The sequence below is a fragment of the Muscardinus avellanarius genome (genome assembly GCF_963383645.1).
Source record: "Muscardinus avellanarius genome assembly, chromosome: 12".
NCBI lineage: Eukaryota > Metazoa > Chordata > Mammalia > Rodentia > Gliridae > Muscardinus > Muscardinus avellanarius.
In genome coordinates, this window is record NC_137798.1 from 6,018,531 (window position 1) to 6,039,383 (window position 20,853).

Genomic DNA, 20,853 nt, shown 5'->3' on the forward strand with positions numbered 1-20,853 from the left:
TCATTGTAAGTGGAGAGTCGGGGGCAGGAAAAACAGTGTCCGCTAAGTATGCCATGCGATACTTTGCAACCGTAAGCGGCTCAGCCAGTGAGGCCAACGTTGAGGAAAAGGTCTTGGCCTCCAACCCCATCATGGAGGTAAGTCGGCAGCACCCTGCACCTTCACACTGGATTCTCTTATTAGGAAACTTCAAAAAAATTGGTGGGTACAGCTTGTGTCAGAAAGTCTGGAGTCTCCCAGCCACTAAAATGTAGGAAAATACTTTTCTACATGTTAGTAAGAGATCTAGAAAAAGTGAAAATTCTGTACATTTTGAGTAAAGCCCAGCTATAAAGGAATTTGCTTTCATCAGAATCTTGTAATTTTAACCTACCAACAGGATTGTTGCCCATAATACTAGCCACAGTGCTTCATTTTGTAGTTTCTCTCTCTTAGTTAATTGATTCATACCTATTGTGCCTTGTACCAGAAGTACAAGTTGCTCACTTTTCTCCAGTCCTGAGTTCTTGTTTCTGTTCTTTCCAAACACAGCACTCACTCTGTTTAGGCCAGGATGAGCTCATTACCCTCCCACAGTTCGCTGGCTGCGCTTAGTTCAGCCTATTTAGTTGCAAATTTTAATTTATCCCAAGTTGGAATCATAAACTTAAACGGTGGCATCATAAACATTTTTCTGTTTCCTTTCGCCAAGCGTATCACACAAGTAGAGGTTAGTAAAAGAAATTCAACACTTATATATATACAAAGTAGAAATTCCTAAGCCAAAGAAAATGCATTTGGTTGTGTGAGAATTTCAGTAGTTTAAGATTTGTAGCTAGAGAATTATTAATGACTTTAAGAAAGTTTTAGTTTTGTAAGAAAATGGAGAAAAATACGTTTTATTAAATGGAGAGTGACTATTTTGGACATGAAAAAAACCAAACTTTTCTTGTTAAAAATTTAAATGGGCAATTTTTTTATTTCTGTCTTTTCCTTTTGTTAAGTCTTATTTATTGCCTGAATACAGATGGAGTTAAAAGTGGCCTGCTGTACCTGTAGTACAAGTGATTTTTGCAATAATCTGTCCAGAGGTAATTGTGCCTGGTTTGCAGTGCTGTGTGTGACCCTTAAAAACAGAGTGCTGTGAACCTTTTGTCTCCCAGCTGCCTTCTAAAGCAGCAGGACTTCTGCTCTTAGAACCTAAAGACATGTCTTGCTGGTGAAGTCCAGAGGCCTCCGGACCACAAAGCTCGGTGTCCTGTGGAAAGAAAACTGGAAAGTCCTCTGAAATAGGTTGGACGAGAAGAAATAGATGTCTATGCCCAAACAGAATAGTGAGCCGGCTGCAGTGGTGCACACTTTAATCCTTGCAACTTGGGAGACTGAGGCAGGCAGGTCACAAGTTTAAGGCCAGTTTGGGCAACTTAGTGAGATCCGGTCTCAAAAAAAATAATTAGAAAGAAGGTCTGAGAAATAGCTCAGTGGTAGAGTGCCCTTGGGTTTAATCCCCAGTACCAAGAATCAAATAAAGAAGAAAGAGTAGTCAAAATCACCATCATTATCATCATCTTTATTATCGTGTGTGTCTGTGTCTCTATCTGTCTCTCTGCTGGGCAGTGGGGATTGAACCCAGGGCACTCTACCTCTGAGTTACACCCCTGGCCCATTTCTTTTCTTCTTTTGAAACTGGATGTCTCCAAGTCGCTGAGGTTGGCTTTGAACTTGCTCCTGTCTTAGTACAAGCATGTGCCATGGCACCCAGCTAGAATAGTAAAGATTTTAAGCAAATTAAGACTTTCATAAAATTTAGCTACTGATAAGGGGTGGGTGCTACTGATAGTATTATTATTTAGATGAACACACCTTATGGAGCCAACCTTTTATTTTGGAGTAGAAAGCAACAAAGAGCTTTGTTTTGCTCGGTTTGGTTATGACAGTGAATTCCTGGTATCTGGGGACAGTTGAGGCCCTTGGAGTCCCAGAGCCAGACGAGGGGGCTCCGGTTGGCAGGCAGGACAGATGCAAAGCCTGACAGTGCACGGAAAGAAGTGTCCGTAGCCTTCTGAGGTAGCGAGCAAGGCAAGAACAGAGGGCCTCTCATCCAGCAACCCGGCCAAGCTCTGATCCTGGGCAAGGCTCGCTTCCATTTAGAGAGCAGCTGCCAGGGAAGGGCTGGGCTGCTCCTCAGCCCCCGCCCTGTAGCTCCTGAGCCGCTGCAGAGCTATTTCCCAGCCATAAGCAGGGATACTGACGTCCGTAGTCACAGCCCAGTGTGCAGTCTCAACAGCACCAGACCCAGTGGCACAAACAAAATCCTGGGGCACTCCCCAGCCAATGCCCACCCCTCACGGACTGCACCGGCAGGGTCTCTCCAGTCTGGATAGTCTCCAGGCCCTCCTTGGCATTCCCTTCCCTGACATAACAAAGGAGTAGAACTCATCGTAAGCAAGGCCCAGGTGCTCTTAGGCCACACAGCCAGGATCACTAAGTCTACAGATGGGGAGCGAACCTGCTCCTCTCCCGCCAGTGCAGCATCGCAAGTACCTGGAGCAAGGAATAATCCACAGACCTAAAATGAGTCAGGAAGGAGTCAGGAATGACCTCAGTGTGTCCTGCCTAGACCCAGCTTGCTAAAGGATAGAGGAAACACAGACTCTCAGGTAGGAGCAGAAGTCCTTAACCATCCAGAGCAAGAGAGGATTTCCTCATTGAGACCGCACTACCAATAATATCAAGTCCTCACTCGAAGTAAATTTTTTTTAAAGAATTAATTTTCTTAAAATTTTTATTGTAGCCGGGTGCTGTGGCGCGCGCTTGTCATCCCAGCATTTGGGAGGCTGAAACTGGAGGATCGCAATTCGCAGACAGCCTCAGCTACTTAGTGAAGCCCTTTGCAACTCAGTGAGACCCTGTTTCAAGATAAAGACTAAAAAAAAAATTGGGGAGGGGGTGTAGCTCGAAGGTCAAATGCCTCTGGGTTTCATCCCCAGACCTACTCCCCCAAAAAATTATTAATTAAAATATATTTTTGCGCCGGGCGTGGTGGCCCACACGCTTGGAAGGCAGAGACAGGAGGATCGTGCAGGTTTGAAGCCAGCCTCGCTGGCTTAAGAGACCCTGTTTCCAAATAAAAATATAAAAAATACGTGTCTGGGAGTGTATCCCGGAGGTAGAAGGGTTTCCAGGAAACATAGTACCACACACACACACACTCTCCCCCCTCTACATTTATATATATATTAATCCTTTTGAAAATTTTTAATATTTTCTGTTTTGCTATTTTTATTTTTTCTTATTTTTTATTTCACTTCTCTTTCTAATAAATAACAATTTTTATTTGCTGTTTGTATTTTGGTGGGTCACTCTAGTGATGTCACCATTTTGCTAGTTTTATCTCTTTCTCTTCTCTTCCCCTTTACTTTTTTTTACTCTTTATCTAATAATCATTTTTAGGTTGGCTTATCATTTTCTCAGGTTGTTTAAGTGGTGCTAGTTTTGTCCAAGGCGTCTTCTCTTTCTTAACTGGGTCCTTTGTGTGGATGTGTCTTTCATAGGTTAGTCTAAGTCTGGTCCCAGCTGAGTCTGTACCTTTGTTCTCATTTTGTGTTCTCTTTCTCTTCTTCTCTTCCTATGCATTCATTTCTCTATGGAGGATACCACAGTCATCTCTCTCTCTCCTTCCAGTTTTTCTCTCTTGTACTAACCCTGTTCCAAGTGTCATCTCCCTAACCCTCATTCTACAAAATAATAGTGTTCACCCAGATAAACTTCCCAACTTGGAATAAAAACTCTGAATTCCAGAGATAAGACTTCAAGAAATAAAGACTGTGCTGCCAGTATGCCAAACACAGAACATGCTGGAGGATAGCCCCCGAAGTCCATCCATGCGCTGACAGCACACCAGGAGAAGAGGTGTATCCACCTACAATTGGAAGGATGTCTGAAAGAGTAGCTGCTTCAGACAGCACTCCCAGTATCAACAGTACTCCCGAACTGAAGATGGGCCACCTTCTTGCAAAGTCAGTAAGCCCTGCTCAACTCATCTGGCAGCTGAGAGGAGATAACCAGCAAAGCAGACACTGAAAGGACAGAGAAAACCTAGAGAGACCAATAGGAAGTAAGGAGACCAAAACAGCAGTAACAGGCCTCCCATCAAAGGAAAGTCCGGGCCCAGATGGATCCTAGCTAAGACCTTCATAGAAGAACAAAGTCTAGTGCTCCTCACATTATTCTGTGAAATAGAAGAAAAACTGCCAAACTCATTCTGTGAAACCAACATCACCTTAATCCCCAAACCAAATATAGATACCTGAGAATAGAAAGTTACAGACCAATATCATTGATGAACATAGGTACAGAAATGCTCAATAAAATATTAGCAATTTATATTCAAAACTACATAAAGAAAATAGTTCATGATGACCAAATAGGCGTCACCTGCAAGGCTGGTTTAACATACACAAATCAATAAATTAATGGAGCTCCACATTAATGGAGCTGAGGACAAAGAATCACATGATTATCTCAATAAATGCAGAAAAAGCATTTGACATAATTCAGCTTTTATGATTAAAAACGCTGAGAAAATCAGGAATAGAAGGAACCTACCTCAGCTTTGTAAAGGCTATATAAAATAAAACCAAAGCTACCATCATTATGAATGAGGAAAAACTGACAGAATTTACCTTAAAATCAGGAACAAGCCGGGCATGGTGGCGCATGCTTGTAATCCCCGCGCTTGGGAGGCGGAGAGAGGAGGATCTTACAGGTTCGAAGCCAGCTGTGCTGGCTTAAGAGACCCTGTTTCCAAATAAAAATATAAAAAATAGGCCTGGGAGTGTAGCCCAGAGGTAGAAGGGCTTCCAGGAACCCCAGTACCACCAAAAAAAAAAAAAAAAAAAAAAAAAAAATCAGGAACAAGACAAGGATGCCCACTGGCACCACTCTTGAATATAGTACCCAAAGCTCCAGCCTCAGCAGCAAGACAAGAGAAAGGAATCACAGGCATACAAATATGGAAAGAAGGACGGAAACTGTCTTTGTTTGCTAATAACATGATCCTTTTACTGAGACGACCTAAAAAACTCATCCAGGAGACTTGATAGTTTCAGCAAAGGAGCAGAAAAAAATCCATCTACAGAAATCATTAGCATTCTTTTACACCAATCATGAATCCACAGAAAACAGTTCTATTCACAACAGCCTCAAAAAGGATAAATTACTTGCTATGCTTCTGATACACTAACCCTAATACTGGCTTTGCATGAATGACAGATGTCAATCTTATGTGAAGTAAGTTTATTAAACACTTACTATGTATATTATGTGAGTACTGCTTTTCTAACCACACAACTTTTTTTTGCTTTGCTTTAAGACTTTATAGAAGCATGTCACTTAAATCAGAAAGAAGGTGTGTGCCATTTTAATTTTAAGGTTACATATAAAATTTAGCAGAAAGGTAATTCTCTGTATTATGTAGCAGAAATTTTGCAATTAGATACAACCATCAAAACTAAAGGCCAGCCAGGCATGGTGGTGCATGCCTGTAATCCTAGTACCTGGGAGGCTGAGGTAAGTGGATTGCAAGTTCAAGGCTAGCCTCAACAACTTAGTGAGACCCTGTTTCAAAATAAAAGAATAAAAAGGGCTGTGGGGATAGCTTAGAAGTAGAGTGCCTCTGGATTTATTTGCCAGTGCCAAAAGGGAAAACAAGAGGTGGAAGAGAGAACTAAAGAGGAGGCGGAGGAGAAAAAGAGAACTCAAAACCAAATTGTACTTTTTAAATTAAGTGGACAGTACTGAAGTCTGTTAGTAATGCAGTTCACCTAAACTTCCTTTGTTGCCCTAGGTGATAGAAACTTCTGATTTCTAAAGAGACCCTGAACAACCAGAGCAGTATTTCCAGGAAAATACGAGTTTGTTTTACTCATCTCAGTCATGTTAAACAGTGTTTTTCAAGAAATAAAGAACTTGGGAATACTTAGCTAATAAGGCTGATTGTGGCATCTCTCAACCCCCGTCCTCTTTCGTTGCCATGGTGATTGTATGAATGATACATGAAAACATCCCAATCACTGGGATTAGGTTTGCTGTTTGAAATTAATTTTTGTAAGACTAACAAGACAAATAAGGAATGTTAGTATATATCCACATAGTGGTGTAGTGGGCAAAGCATGCATCTGTGTCTGCAGGGGGAAAATTGATTCTGTTCTTAAAAGACTCTGTTTTAAAGAGTTTTGTTCTATTCTGGCCTTTTTCTGAGCAAACCTGGTAATTGTCATGTCATAAATTGTATTTCTAAAATCTTATTTTCCCCTTGTTTCTTAGTCAATTGGAAATGCTAAAACAACCAGGAATGATAATAGCAGCCGTTTTGGGAAGTATATTGAGATTGGTTTTGATAAGAGATATCGAATCATTGGTGCCAATATGAGAACTTACCTTTTGGAGAAATCCAGAGTGGTGTTCCAGGTAAGCTGGGCATGCACACATGTATATTTACTTGTGTTAGGGCATCATATGCAGAGCTCATGCTTGCTGGTGTTGTATGCATTTTATTTCTAGACACTCCGAAGGGCTTATTCTTTAATATGACTACAAACTACGCTGGCAGGAGAATACCCCTTGGACTTACAGGTTTGGGGACTAGGCACTGATTTAGGTCTAATGATTTGAACTTTTTCCTGCATGTGCTTGTTGTAAAGCTTAGTTAAGAAGAGAGGGTATTAGTTTAGTCTTAGCTCTCATATTTTCCGGTTGACAAGACAGCATGCCTTAAAGGAATTATAATTTAACTCAGCTCAAGAGAGAAAAATGGCCAGGCGTGGTGGCGCACGCTTGTAATCCCTGCGCTTGGGAGGTGGAGACAGGAGGATCACGCAGGTTCGAAGCCAGCCTTGCTGGCTTAAGAGACCGTATTTCCAAATAAAAATATAAAATAGGTCTGGGAGTGTAGCCCAGAAGTAGAAGGTTTTCCAGGAACCCCAGTACCACCAAAGAGAGACAGACAGACAGACAGACAGACAGACAGACAGGGGTCCTTGTCTTCTTTTCTTCCTTTTTCTTGGAATATGATATTGTTTAGATAGAATATGGAGGGTTAAAAAAATCTCCATAACTCAGTTATAAATTACTGTCTAAAAATACAGTTATTGGGTGATATGTACATGTATGTCTCCACCATCTTGCATCCCAGTAAGATGTATGAATACAATACACCAATAAAAAATTTAAAAAATTAACAATTAAAATACAGTTGATGCATTTGTGCATTCACATGTGTGCTCTTGGTACATTTTATCTAAAAGGTCAAAATACTATACATTTGCAATACCAGTAAGCATACATTTATAGGTATGAAGCGAGTCTGTATTTATCATTGGGAATTCCCAGTAGAGGGCTCCTACTCATGTGAGTGCTGGAGTTTCAGCTGCCCCTTAACTGGACACTCACTGCCTTGAGGTCGACACCTGCATTGAGGCCAGCCTGTGCCTTGAGGTCGACACCTGCATTGAGGCCAGCCTGTGCCTTGAGGTCGACACCTGCATTGAGACCAGCCTGTGCCTTGAGGTCGACACCTGCGGTGCCATGCAGTGGTTCCGAGTCTCATCGCGCCTCAGGCTGTCACGGCTTTGGAAGTGTCTGGGACATATTCAGCCTTCGGTACTTTAGGGTTGCACCTAAAATATAATACTTGATCTGTATAAGAAAATAGTCATCTTCCACCATCATTCTAATGTGTAGGTGCACACAAAACACGTTTTCCCACACGCTAATCTTCCTGCAGGTCTTTAGGAAAGTGTCTGGTTCTCAGAAGAAAGAGTGACTTAGACATAAGAGGGGATTGAGCCCAAATAGTAATTTATTTATTTATTTATTTATTTATTTATTTATTTATTTTTATGGTACTGGGGGTGGAACCCAGAGGCTTTCTACCTCCGGGCTATACTCCCAGACCTTTTTTTTTTTTTACATTTTATTTGGAAACAGGGTCTCACTAATTTGCTGAAAGCCTCACTAAGTAGCTGAGGCTGGCTTTGAACCCGTGCGATCCTCCTGTCTCAGCCTCCCAAGCGCGGGGATTACAAGCGTGCGCCACCACGCCGGGCCCAAATAGTAATTTATTCTTTTCTTTTCTTTTCTTTTCTTTTCTTTTCTTTTCTTTTCTTTTCTTTTCTTTTCTTTTTACAATACTTGGAACCCAGGGGCATTCTACCTCTGAGCTATACCCCTAGCCCTATTTTTTAATTCTGTATTTTGAAACAGGGCTTCACTAAGTTGAGAGGGCCTCACTAAGTAGCTGAAGCTGGCTGTGATCCTCCTGTCTCAGCCTCCCAAGCACTGGGATTACACACTTGCACCACCATGCCCAGCCCAGATAGTCATTTCTATTTAATCAGATTTCCACCGATTGATAGGTAAGTGAATAAAGGCAAAGTGGATAGGAAAAACCGTTCTTGCTTAGGAGATTTGCCAAAGGCCAGTAGTGCTTAAATGGTAGGCCTAATCCTCATTCTAGCTGTCCCCTTGTTCCCAGGGGCTATAGAATATTGAGAATGTTTGGTATGTCAAAATGAATCATACAGTCAGAAAAAAAACCTGCTTAAAGTTGTCCTTCAAGTATAAATATGACTAGAGTATTTCTGCAGACCCACCTGTTTTTCTAGTTTCGGTGTGTTGAACCACCCAGTAATCTCTTGCCTAATTATGTTGTTAATCATTGTTTTTATTTTATTGATTTATTTTTTTGTGGTACTGGGGATGGAACCCAGGGGCATTCTACCTCTGAGCCACACCCCCAGCCCTATTTTTTAGTCCTTTTTATGTTTGAAAAATAACTGAGTTGTGAAGGGCCTCACTAAGTAATAGCTGAGGCTGTCCACGAACCACGATCCTCCTGTCTCTGCCTTTCAAATGTTGGGATTACAGGTGTGCGCCACCTCACCCGGCTGTAATCATGATATTTTGTTCAGTATCTTCTGCCTTATAACAGTTTTTTTTTCCCTTTTTATTGTGGTATTGGGTGTTAAACCCAGGGGCATTCTACCTCTGAGCTACACATCCAGCCTTACTTTATTTTTTGCTGTACTGGGGATGGAACTCAGGGGAATTCTGCCTCTGAGCTATACCCCCAGCCCTATTTTTTATTCTGACTTTGAAACAGGGTCTCACTGAGTTGTAAAGGGCTTCACCAAGTAGCTGATACTGTCCACAAACCCGCGATCCTCCTGTCTCAGCCTCCTAAATGCGGGATTATAAGTGTGTACCACCATGCCTGGCTCTTAATTTTATTTTTATTATATTTATTTATTTATTTATTTATTTATTTATTTATTTTGGTGGTACTGGGGTTCCTGGAAGCCCTCCGGACTACACTCCCAGACCTATTTTTACATTTTTATTTAGAAACAGGGTCTCTTAAACCAGCACGTGCTGCTGGCTTCGCAGCTACACGATCCTCCTGTCTCTGCCTCCCAAGTGCAGGGATTACAAGCGTGCGCCACCACGCCCGGCTGGCTTTTAATTTTATTTTGAAACAGAATCTCACTAAGTTACAGAGGGCCTTGCTGAGTTGCTGAGGCTTGTCCTGAACATGTGATCTCCTGTCTCAGTCTTCCAAGTACCAAGATTACAAACATGTGCCACCATGCTCAGCTAATAGGTTTTTGTTGTTGTTATTTTACCAGATACTAGTCCACTTTGGGCATGAAGCTCAATCTTCACCTTAGTAATACTAATTTTAATCCAAGTGGAAACATTGCAGAATTCAAGGGTAGGATGATAGAATATTAGGATTCAATTTTGTATGTATAGTATCATTGCAACTGTAATTTTGGGTATATACGGAAAAAGACTCTCAGTAAATATCAAAAATTGACCTTAGAATTATAAAGGAAATGATTCTCTACTTCATATAATAGTTACTACTTTTAAAATATTTAAACTAAAAAATACAGAGGACCTAGTACATTTGTGATTTCTTACAAATAACGACAGAAGGCGGTCTGCTCTATAGTATGGCAAGGATAGGATTTTTTTTTCAAAGTGTTGGGTAGACCATGCATCATTAAAAATAGTATTGAGTATTGCAAAAGAAAGAAAGAAAAGGAAAGAAAAGTTTTAGTTTCTCCAGAAAGCACTGCTTTCTTGAGTATGGCTATAGATGAAGCCATTCACTAGCTCAGAACGTATTACTGTCAGATCTTTATATTGTATGTGGCTAACACACATGTACACATATGCATATGAACTACATTTTATTTATGTTTGTTTTTTTCCGAGAGCCGATCTCACTGTGTTTCCAGCCTCCCCAATCTCCTATTCCCCAGAGTCCTCCTCCCGACCTCCCAGGAGCTGGAACTATATATAGGTTCATGCCCCTCATGTAAACTACAAACCGTAAGGTTTAGTAATCATAAATAGGTATATTAGGAAATTTGGGGAAGTATAGTTTATTTACCAACCAAGATATTTAAGTGTTAGGATTGTATTTTGTGGTAGAATGTTTTGAGTTTTAGGCAAGGTGCTGTAATTAAAATCTTTCTTATTTCAAAGGCAGAAGAGGAGAGGAACTATCACATCTTCTATCAGCTCTGTGCCTCAGCACAGTTACCTGAATTTAATATGCTGCGGTTAGGTATGAATGTGACGCTAGATTTATTATGTTGGTATTGTTTTCTCTTAATTTCTGAGTTTCCAGACTTCCTTGTTAAAAAATATCTCATCTCATACTGACATACTTATGTATAAAATGATTTAAAAGGTCATCAGTTGACTTCAGAATGACCCGTGGGGGCGGGTAGAGGGTGAGCGGCTGCAGGACAGGCTTGGCCTTGAGGTGATAGTTGTGTACGATAGGGATGCTTCCATACGGCTGCATCATACCACACTCTACTTTTATATATGTTTAAAGCTTGCCTTGATTAAAAGAAAAAGGTTAAAATAGTTTATTAGATGTAGGCCTGTAGGGTTTCTGATGGGAGAAGTTAAGATGTCTGAAGAAATTGGCCTAGCATATGGTTTAGAATGAAATCTTTAGGAAATTACTCTTCATTTCACCAAACTAAGATAAATAAATTATAAATATTTTACTCCATTATTTAGTTTATACTTTTATATTAACATACAGTTGAAAACACAAACAGTTAAACTTCAGACCTTGTGTACCTTTTACCTTTCAGTGTGCCATCCCTGTCTCTAATTCAGAGTGGTCATATGGGTAGAAGTCAAAGCTTTTTATAGAAAGTTTTAATTTTCCTTCATTTCAGGAAATGCAAATAACTTTCATTACACAAAGCAAGGAGTTAGCCCTGTGATTGAAGGGGTGGATGATGCGAAGGAGATGGCACACACCAGGCAGGCCTGCACGCTGCTAGGTAAGCTCACTTCAATCTCGAGTGCTTGTTAGCAACAGCTTTTTGATTCGAGCACCCCGAGGTTTGGAATGTCAGTTTGCCTTTGTATTGAGTGATGACCATTGCTGGGAGATTAAACAAAGCTCATAGAACACAGCTGTGCACGAGGTGGTTTTGTTTTGGTTTGTTTTTTTTTAAGTGATGAAACTATTTTAAAATTAGATTGTGGTAATGGTTGCACAATTTTGTTAACTTACTAAAAATGATTGAATTAAAATAGGTGAATTTTATGGTTTTCAAATTATACCTCCATAAAAATGATTTGAAGAACACATTTGAGGCATCAGGAGAGAGAAGACGAACTGGAACTTTTTGCTTACATTTTTATAAAAATCTAGAACCTAAAGCTACTGAAACAGATTTCTGTACAAGCTTGCATCTTGTGCGAGTTTCTGCTTTTTATTTCAAGGTCTTTGTATGTCCATTTGGAAATGTAGCTAAGTTGGCACAGTGACAGAATGTTGTGTTGAATGTCATTTATTCCAGTGCTTGGTAACAGCCCAGATGTCACTGTTTTGTTTCTGAGATTTTTTTTTTTTTTTTTTTTTTTTGTGGCTTTTTTTTTTTTAATTTTATTTTATTGGTGCACTGTATTCATACATCATAGTGGGATACAGACTTTTGTAGACATACATGCACACATCGCCCAGTCAGCCCCCACCCGATCCCCACCCCATTCTCTCCCCATCCCTCCCTCCCATGCTTGGCTTAGTGGTTGACATCTAGTATTATAGCAATTTATCCAAAATTAAAAATAATAATCTCACATAACAGTTTCATTTGTCTGATACCAAGCTTTTGATGACTTAAAGATAACATTTCAATATTTCCTTTCGCTCTCTTTCCCACCAGAGAACATTCCTTTCTTTTTTTTAGGTGAAACTATCATATATTTATTTTTCAGAAAAAAATCTATCCTGATATGGAATACGGACTCTAGATACCCAAAACAATCTTGAAGCAAAAACAGAGCTAGAAGATGTATATTTTCTGATTTCAAACCATATAAAGCTACAATAATTGAAACAGTGTAGTACTGTTCTAAAGGCAGATATATAGACCATTGGAGTTAAATACAAGCCTAGAGCTAAATTCTTCCCTATATTGTCAAGTTATTTTTGACAAGGTTTCCACGAAGATTTGGTGGTGGAAATAATAATCTTTTAACTAAATATTGTTGAAAAATAATAATTACATGGAAAAGAATAAAATTGGACCCTTACCTAATCCCACATACAAGTATTAACTCAAACTAGATAAAAGACCTAAATATAAATCTTAAGACTATAAACTTTTAGGAGAAAATCTGGGTCATAAAACCTCACAACATTGAAATTGGCAGTGATTTCTTGGATATGATTTCAATGGCACAGGCAACAGAAGAATATACAAACTCCCTAAAAAATAAAAGAAAATATTGTATATCCAAAGACAATGTAAACAGAGTTAAAAGTTACTAATAGAATTGGATAAAATATTTCCAAATGCTATATCTGAAGGTATATTAATATTCCAACTAGAAATCCTAAAAATTAACAACAATAAAGGCAAACAATACATTTTAGAGATAGGTAAAAGACTAACATAAATAATGAATCTCCACAGATAACCAATCTTAGTTGTCTGTTGGATGGAAACTCTTGTTTCTCTGGTTCTGGTGAGTGTTACCTATTTCTTCTTTGTAGTTAATCTCTTTGAGTATTTTCTCTAGTGCTGGTTTTGAAGACATAAATTCCTTCAGTTTCTGTTTGTCATGGAAGCTTCTTATTTCTCCATCTAATTTGATAGAAAGTTTTGCTGGATAGGAAATTTTTGGCTGGAAGTTGTTTTCTTTCAGAGTTTGGAATATGTTACTCCAAGCCCTTCTGGCTCTCATGACTTGGTTTGGGAAGTCTGGAGTGATTCTAATTGGTTTGCCTCTGAATGTCACTTGGCCCTTTGTTTTTGTTGCCTTTAAGATTCTCTGCTTGGCTTCCACATTGGTCATTTTGACAATTATATGGCGTGGGGATCCTCTTCTCCGATCCTGTCTAAAGGGAGTTCTATAAGTTTCCTGGATCTGTGTATCAACCTCTTGCTCTATATTTGGAAAATTTTCTGCTATTACTTCCTTGAAGAGATTGTTGATCCCTTTGGTATCACTTTCTTTTCCCTCCTCTATTCCAATTATTCTTAGGTTAGCTCTCTTAAGATGGGCCCATATTTCTTCAATGTCAGATTCCTGCTGTTGGATATCTTTTTCTAGATTAGAAACTATGCATTCATTTTTGGATTGCTCATCTTCTAAGAGCGAGATTCTGTTCTCCATGTGGTCTAATCGGTTGTTTGTGCTTTGAATTGAGGCCTTTACTTCATTAATTGCATCCTTTATCTCTTTTTGGCTCTCTCTGAGTTCTTTTCGAAGCACCTCTATTATTTCTACAGTTATTTTCCTGATTTGATCTTCTAGAAATCTCTGATTTTCTGTTTTATCAGGTTCTGATGTTGTGGGGTTGTGCACATTCATTACTCCAGTGTTATTCCTCTTTCCCATGATTTCGGATGTTTGTGCCTTCTCTGGGTTCTTCCCTTGGGTCACTATGGCTTCACTTAATGTGCTCTGGATCTCGAGTCTGTATTATCTCAGACCCTACTACTCCTTTACTGGGTTGTATCACAGAGTCTCCGACCCAGGTCAATAGAGGCTGCTTTAAACTATGGGGGGTGCCAGGTTGCACGCTCTCCTATGGTGTGATATCTCTGCCACCACCACTCCCTCACTGGGTCAAGTCCCAGGAGGCACAATACTGGGATTTCTCCTCTGTGGCCCGCAATTTGACTCACTGTTCTTGAGTACGTAGATGTAGCTGTACTGGACTCGGTGAATTCACTGCTGCTGCCGCCGCCGGTGGCAATATGGCGCCTCTGCCACGCCCTCGGCCATGAGGCTGGCGTATTTTTTCTTCTCTGGTTTTGATTTCCACTCTGAATCCCTGCAGCGTGTGCTGAGCTCAGCCACTGGGAGCTTTAAATGCTGTCTGCGCCGAAAGATCCCGCCTGGCTGTTCCGCATCGGCTCACCTCGGCTTGCTGTAGCCGTCCGCTGAGTTCGCCGCTGCCGCCGGCAGTATGGCGCTGCTGCCGCGTCCTCGGGCGCGTGTGTCTCCTCTGTGGCCCTGAGCTCTGTTCTCAGTCCGCTTTCTCTCTAGAGCCTGGTGTTTTTTTTGTTTTTCTGGTGATGGTGTTTTCTGGCTATGAAAGGCGCTCTTTTTGTGGTAATGGAGATTGGTTGTTAGCGGGACTCTTAAGCCCCGCTTTTCTCGGTCGCCATCTTCCTGTTTCTGAGATTTAAAAACTGCTGGGTCTCTATGTGTGTTAATTAATCTTTAGCACTGTAGCCTACAATTTGTAGAGGTAAATTATCATTTTTTAAAAATCCCAGAATATAAATAACTCAACATAGTACATTGGTATTTTGAGAAGTAGCCTTGAATGAACGGATTTCATTTAAAAGTAGTAAGACTTTGTAAACAATGCGGACTCTCATACTCCTTCTCAGACCCTGAATCAGAATCTGCATTTTAACAGATCTCAGTAATTTATACGCATATTAAAGTTTGAAACACACTGCTTTATTTCTAGGGCTGGATATAACAAAGACATTTTAAGGTCAACTCCCAGTTACCCTACGTAAGATTACATATTTAGAAATAATTTTACTGCTTCTACTTACATATAATTGTGTTTAATATCCGAACATTCTTTCCTTATTAAAAAATGAATCTAGCCGGGCGTGGTGGCGCAGGCTTATAATCCCCGTGCTTGGGAGGCAGAGACAGGAAGATCGCGCAGGTTCAAAGCCAGCTGCGCTGGCGTAAGAGACCCTGTTTCAAAAATATAAAATAGGTCTGGGAGTGTAGCCCGGAGGTAGAAGGGCTTCCAGGAACCCCAGTATCACCAAAAGAAAGAAAGAAAGAAAGAAAGAAAGAAAGAAAGAAAGAAAGAAAGAAAGAAAGAAAGAAAGAAAGAAAGAAAGAAAAGAAACTAGGTCAGATAACAGCCAAAGCTGTCCAGCTTTCTCATCCTACTTGGTCATGCTCCAATACCATGATTGAACATTCACCCATCAGGCCAGGGAATCACCAGTCTGAACACTTCTAATCTTGGGATTGCTTTGATTTCTATTTGGCCTGTAACGAGAAGAAGTAATTAAACATCTAGACTTAAAACAGCTTTATTGTGCTACAATTTGCATTTGAAGTAAAAGATAAAAAGATAAATTATAAAATATTCAAATCCAATTTGTGACAATGATGATCATTTGTTTAGTACTTACCTTGTCACCTAGTGTGGTTGATATGCTGGGTGCATTGCCTCATTCACTATAAACAAACCCTCACTATTATTCCCATATCTGCAGTGAGGAAACGAGAGCGTAGGAGGGTGCAGTTGCCAGCCTTGTGAGGTGGCAGGTGGTAGCAAGCCAGGCCTTCATCCCACATCTGTCCCTCTCCATGCGCGGCCATCACCCGGATGCCAAACGCCTACTGAGGTGATGTCGACAAAGATGGAAGTGTCGGTGGCCACGACTCATTAGATGTGTATAACATCGGCAATATCCAAGAATTAAAATGGGCTTAACGTGTCTGCTCTAATTGTCGTGTTCCTCTGAAATGAACCACTTATTCATTTACTGTTTCAGGAATCAGTGAGTCTTATCAAATGGGAATTTTTCGAATACTTGCTGGAATCCTTCACTTAGGCAACGTTGGGTTCACATCTCGAGATTCAGACAGCTGCACAATACCTGTAAGTTCAGAACAAGGTTGGTGTAACGGCAGTTGGATCGTGTTTTAGTTTGTTGCTTCTTTACAGCAGCAACGTATTTTAAGTCTCTCTGACATTATGACAGAGATTATTATCAAAGAGATATATTATCATATTATCCCAAAGTAAAATTTGAACTGACAGTAAAGGATGTGGGTTCTAATTCCTGGTGCATAGAGTTTGTGTGTTTGAGAGAGAATTTGAATATGGACGTGGATGGATGTCCTATTTTAATAACAGAAATGGTAAATATTAGATGTAAACTTAGTAAGCATAGACAGAAGGGTTCATTTGGCCCATGGCACAGTTACAAAGAATTTATAGCTTTGTGTCTTTAACACTGGAGGTGTAATGTGTAATATGGTTTAAAAGTTATACAAGAGCTGGTGTAGTGGTGCACGCTTGTAATGCCAGTACTTGGGAGGCTGAGACAGGACTGAAGGTTCATGGCCAGTCTTAACTACTTAGTAAGGCCTTCCTCAACTTAGACCCTGTTTCAAAATATAGAATAAAGGTTATGGAAGAAACTGTTAACAGTGTTTTCTCTTGGAAAGAGAAATTAGATACCTGAGAGTGGGTAAGAAACTGAACAGTCCCTTAATTTTATTGAATGTGATACATACATACCTGTTAAAATGTATAAATTCTCAGATTGTAGGAGTAGGAGAGTTTAGAATGTACAAGGCTTTGGGTTCAATTGAAAAAAAGTGTGGCCGGGCGTGGTGGTGCACGCTTGTAATCCCAGTACTTGGAAGGCTGAGACAGAAGGATCGCACAGGTTCGAAGCCAGCCTCAGCAGCTTAGAGGCTCTCAGCAACTTAATGAGACCCTGTTTCCAAATAAAATATAAAAATAGGTCTGGGGGTATAGCCCAGAGCTAGTACCTAAAAAAAAAGTATGAATTCTCACTGTTACCCCCCAGATAGTTATATAGGAATAGATAGGCAGATGAAATTAGTGACTGTGATATAAAGGACTCAGACAAGGAGACTTAGGGAATTTAGAGCTATCAGGGCCTACTATCACAGAGCTATCATGCCCCTACTTAAAATCCCTCAGGACAGCCGGGCGTGGTGGCGCACACTTGTGATCCCCGCGCTTGGGAGGCTGAGACAAGAGGATCGCACGGGTTCGAAGCCAGCCTCAGCTACTTAGTGAGGCTCTCAGCAACTTAGTGAGACCCTGTTTTCAAATAAAATATAAAATAGGTCTGGGAATATAGCCCAGAGGTAGAAAGCCTCTGGCTCCACCCCCAGTATCACCAAAAACAAAACAAAACAAAATCCTTCAGGACATCCCTCTGTCTCCATTCTGAGTAGCAGGAGGAAATTCCATTCTGTCTTGCTCCATTCTTCCTGGGCCATGAATCGTATTCTTTGCCCAATATATCCAAGCTATGTAGGTTATTACCTGGTGAGTCCTTTAGCCATCACTATTACCAGACCCACTCCTAAGCATAGTGCTTGTTGTCAAGTAACTTTTGCATAGTTAACATCACAAGGCCTATATCATTCTCTTTACTTCATCTCATAACAGGCATTTTATCACCTCACAGCATCACAAGATGCAGGGCGAGTACATTGCAATAAAATATTTTGAGAGGGAGAGACAAACCACACTCACATAACTTGCATTACAGTATAGTATTATAGTTGTTCTATTTTATTATTAGTTGTTGTTACTCTCTTCCTGTGCCTAATTTATAAAGTAAACTTTATCATAGGTATGTATGTATAAGGAAAAAGACATAGTATATATAGGGTCTAGTCTTGTCTGAGATCGCAAGCATTTTTCCAGGTGTGCAGATAAGGGGATCTGTGTACGTGTCACAATATGGGAAACGTACTCAGCTTACCGCTCATCCACATTCATACTCCAGCCCTTTACAAGATTTTTGTTACTAACTAATCTCACTTAGCCTAATATTTTCCAGTTCCATCCTTTTCCCTGCAAATGACATAAATTTGTTCTTTATGGCTGAGTAAAATTCCATTGCATATATATGACATAATTTTGTAATCCATTCATCTGTTGTTGGACATTTTGGCTGGTTCCATAGTTTAGCAGTTGTGAATTGTGCAGCTATAAACATAGATATGCATAGCTGGGTCATATGGTAGGTTCATTCCCATTTTTCTGAGGATTCTCCACACCGTTTTCCAAAGTGGTTGCACTAATTTGCAATCCCAGCAGTGTATCAGAGTTCCTACTTCTCCACATCCTCGCCAGTATTTGTTATTGCTTGAATTTTTAATGATTGACATTCTAATTGAGGTTAGGTTGAGATCTCAGGGTAGTTTTGATTTGCATCTCTCTGATGCTAATGATGTTGGATATTTTTTCACACATTCATTGGCTATTTGTATTTCTCCTTTTTGAAGTGTCTATTTAGTTCAACTTGTCCATTTTTTTATTGGGTTGTTTTTTGGGGGTTTTTTGGCAGTGAGTTTCTTGAGTTCTTTGTATAGTGTAGATGTCAGTCGTGAATCACAGGAGTAGACCTCCTCCTATTCTATTGGCTCTCTATTGGAGGTTCTTGATAGTTTTCTTTGCTGCTCTTCAGTTTAATGCAATCCCTTGTTTTAATTTCTTGTTTATTTGGAGTCTTGTTGAGTAAGTTTTAATCCATGGGTATATTTTGGAGTGTTGGTTCTATGCCCTCTTCAAGTGACTGCAAAGTCTCTGGTCTCATTTCCAGGTCTCTGATCCGTCTTGAATTGACACTTGTGCACAGTGAGAAAGAGGGATTTATTTCCATTTTTCTGCATGTGAATAAGCAGTTTTGCCAACACCGTTTGTTGGAGAGGCTTTTATTCCAGTGTATACTTTTTGCCTCTTAGTAAAAAATCAGTTGGCTATATATATAGATGCTGGATTTGTTTCTGAATCTTCTATTCTGTTCCATTGGTCTGTGTGTCTGCATATGTGCCAGATATTTGGGTTTGTGTTTTTATTACTGTGGCCCTGTAGTAGAGCTTGAAGTCAGGTATTATGATGCCTCCTGCTTGGTTCTTATTCTGTTTTTGCCATTCTAGGTTTTTGTTTTTCCAAGCGAATTTAAGAATTGATTTTCCTATATCTGTGAAGAATGACCATGGTATTTTAGTGGGTATTATTTAATTTTAATGGGAATTGCTTTGAATCTGTAGATCATGTTTGGAAGGATGATCATTTTGATGATATTTATTTATCCAAGAGCATGGGAGATACTTCCACCTTCTAAGATTTTCAATTTCTTTTTGCAATGTTTTATAATTTTCCTTGTAGAGGCCTTTTACCTCCCTGGTTAGGTTTATTCCTAGGCATTTTATTGTTTTTGAAGTTATTGTGAATGGAGATGTTTTGCAGATTTCTTTTTCAGTGGATTTATGGTTGGCATATAGAAAAACTTTTGATTTTTAAAAATTGATTTTGTATCCAACACGTTGCTGAATTAGTCACTCGTTTCTAAAAGTTTTTTGTTGAGTTTATTGGATCTTCCAAGTATAAGATCATGTCATCTGCAGATTTGAAGTAGGGTCTTGCTAAGTTGTCGAGGTCCTCACTAAGTTGCTGAGAATGGCTCAGACATGTGATCCTCCTGTCTCGGGTTCTCAAGTACTGGGATCACAGGCATGCACAACCATCCCAGCTTGGCCATGTGATTTTTGACAAACTCTTTGTTCTCTTAGGGCTCATTTCCTAATTTTTCCATTTGAGATAACAATGTTCACCTTGCCTTTTCCCCAGGAATACTATCAGATTCAGTTGGTACATGAATAAGATGTTGAAAAATATAGTGTACCAACAAAATTTAAAAAATGAGTATTTATCCAACACTTACTCATGCAAAACCCACAAAAGGCACTCCAGAGGTACAGGGATATGTAAATCATTAAAGAAATTTTCATCTAAAAAGTGACTCAGCCGGGCGTGGTGGCGCACGCTTGTAATCCCCATGCTTGGGAGGTGGAGACAGGAGTATCGCACAGGTTCGAAGCCAGCCGCGCTGGCTTAAGAGACCCTGTTTCCAAATAAAAAGTATAAAATAGGTCTGGGAGTGTAGCCCCGAGGTATAAGGGTTTCCAAGAACCCCAGTACCACCACCAAAAAAAAAAAAAAAGTGACTCAAATAACATCAAGTTATCTGCTTAAAACCCTTGAGCTTCCCATGGCTCTGAGAATAAAGACCCCTGTGCTTGTCTCTACACATGTTACACATATCCTCCCTCACTCAGCTTCAGTCTCTTCCATTGGTGGTTTCCCTCCTATCATAGACCCTTCTTTACAGCAGCTTCCTGAGCTTGGGGTACTCCTTCCTCCACTGTAGCCCAGTAGCATCTTTTTTTCCTTCAGATATCAATTCTACTTCTCTAGGCAACTGTCTCCTGCCTGCTTTGATAGAGCACACCCCTTAATTGGACTCTTAGCATAGTGTCTTTTTTTCTTGGTAGTATTTTATATTTTAGGGACCCATCATTGGATTAATATTCATTTTCCCTGGTAACTATAAGTCCTAGGTGAAAAGGGACCATGTCTGTTTTTGTTTATTGACACATATTGGTACTCAGTAAATTATTTGTTGACTAGCTGACTGATTGAATTAATGGATGAGTGTATCCTAAGAGAGATACAGATAAATTTGTGAAGAGGCGAGGAGGAGGGAACTTTTGAAA

At 40.0% G+C, this 20,853-nt stretch overlaps 1 protein-coding gene across 1 annotated transcript in view; it reads left to right on the top strand.

The window, feature by feature from the left end:
* The window catches only part of MYO5A (myosin VA), a gene marked incomplete at both ends in the record, with an annotated part of 127,810 nt that overhangs the window by 23,376 nt on the left and 83,581 nt on the right, over window positions 1-20,853 (top strand). The window contains 5 exons of the mRNA XM_080707005.1: window positions 1-137; window positions 6,307-6,450; window positions 10,534-10,615; window positions 11,247-11,354; window positions 16,074-16,180. The exon at window positions 1-137 is cut by the window's left edge and continues 20 nt beyond it. Coding sequence (XP_080563131.1) covers window positions 1-137; window positions 6,307-6,450; window positions 10,534-10,615; window positions 11,247-11,354; window positions 16,074-16,180 — 578 coding nt within the window. The remainder of the gene's footprint in view (window positions 138-6,306; window positions 6,451-10,533; window positions 10,616-11,246; window positions 11,355-16,073; window positions 16,181-20,853) is intronic.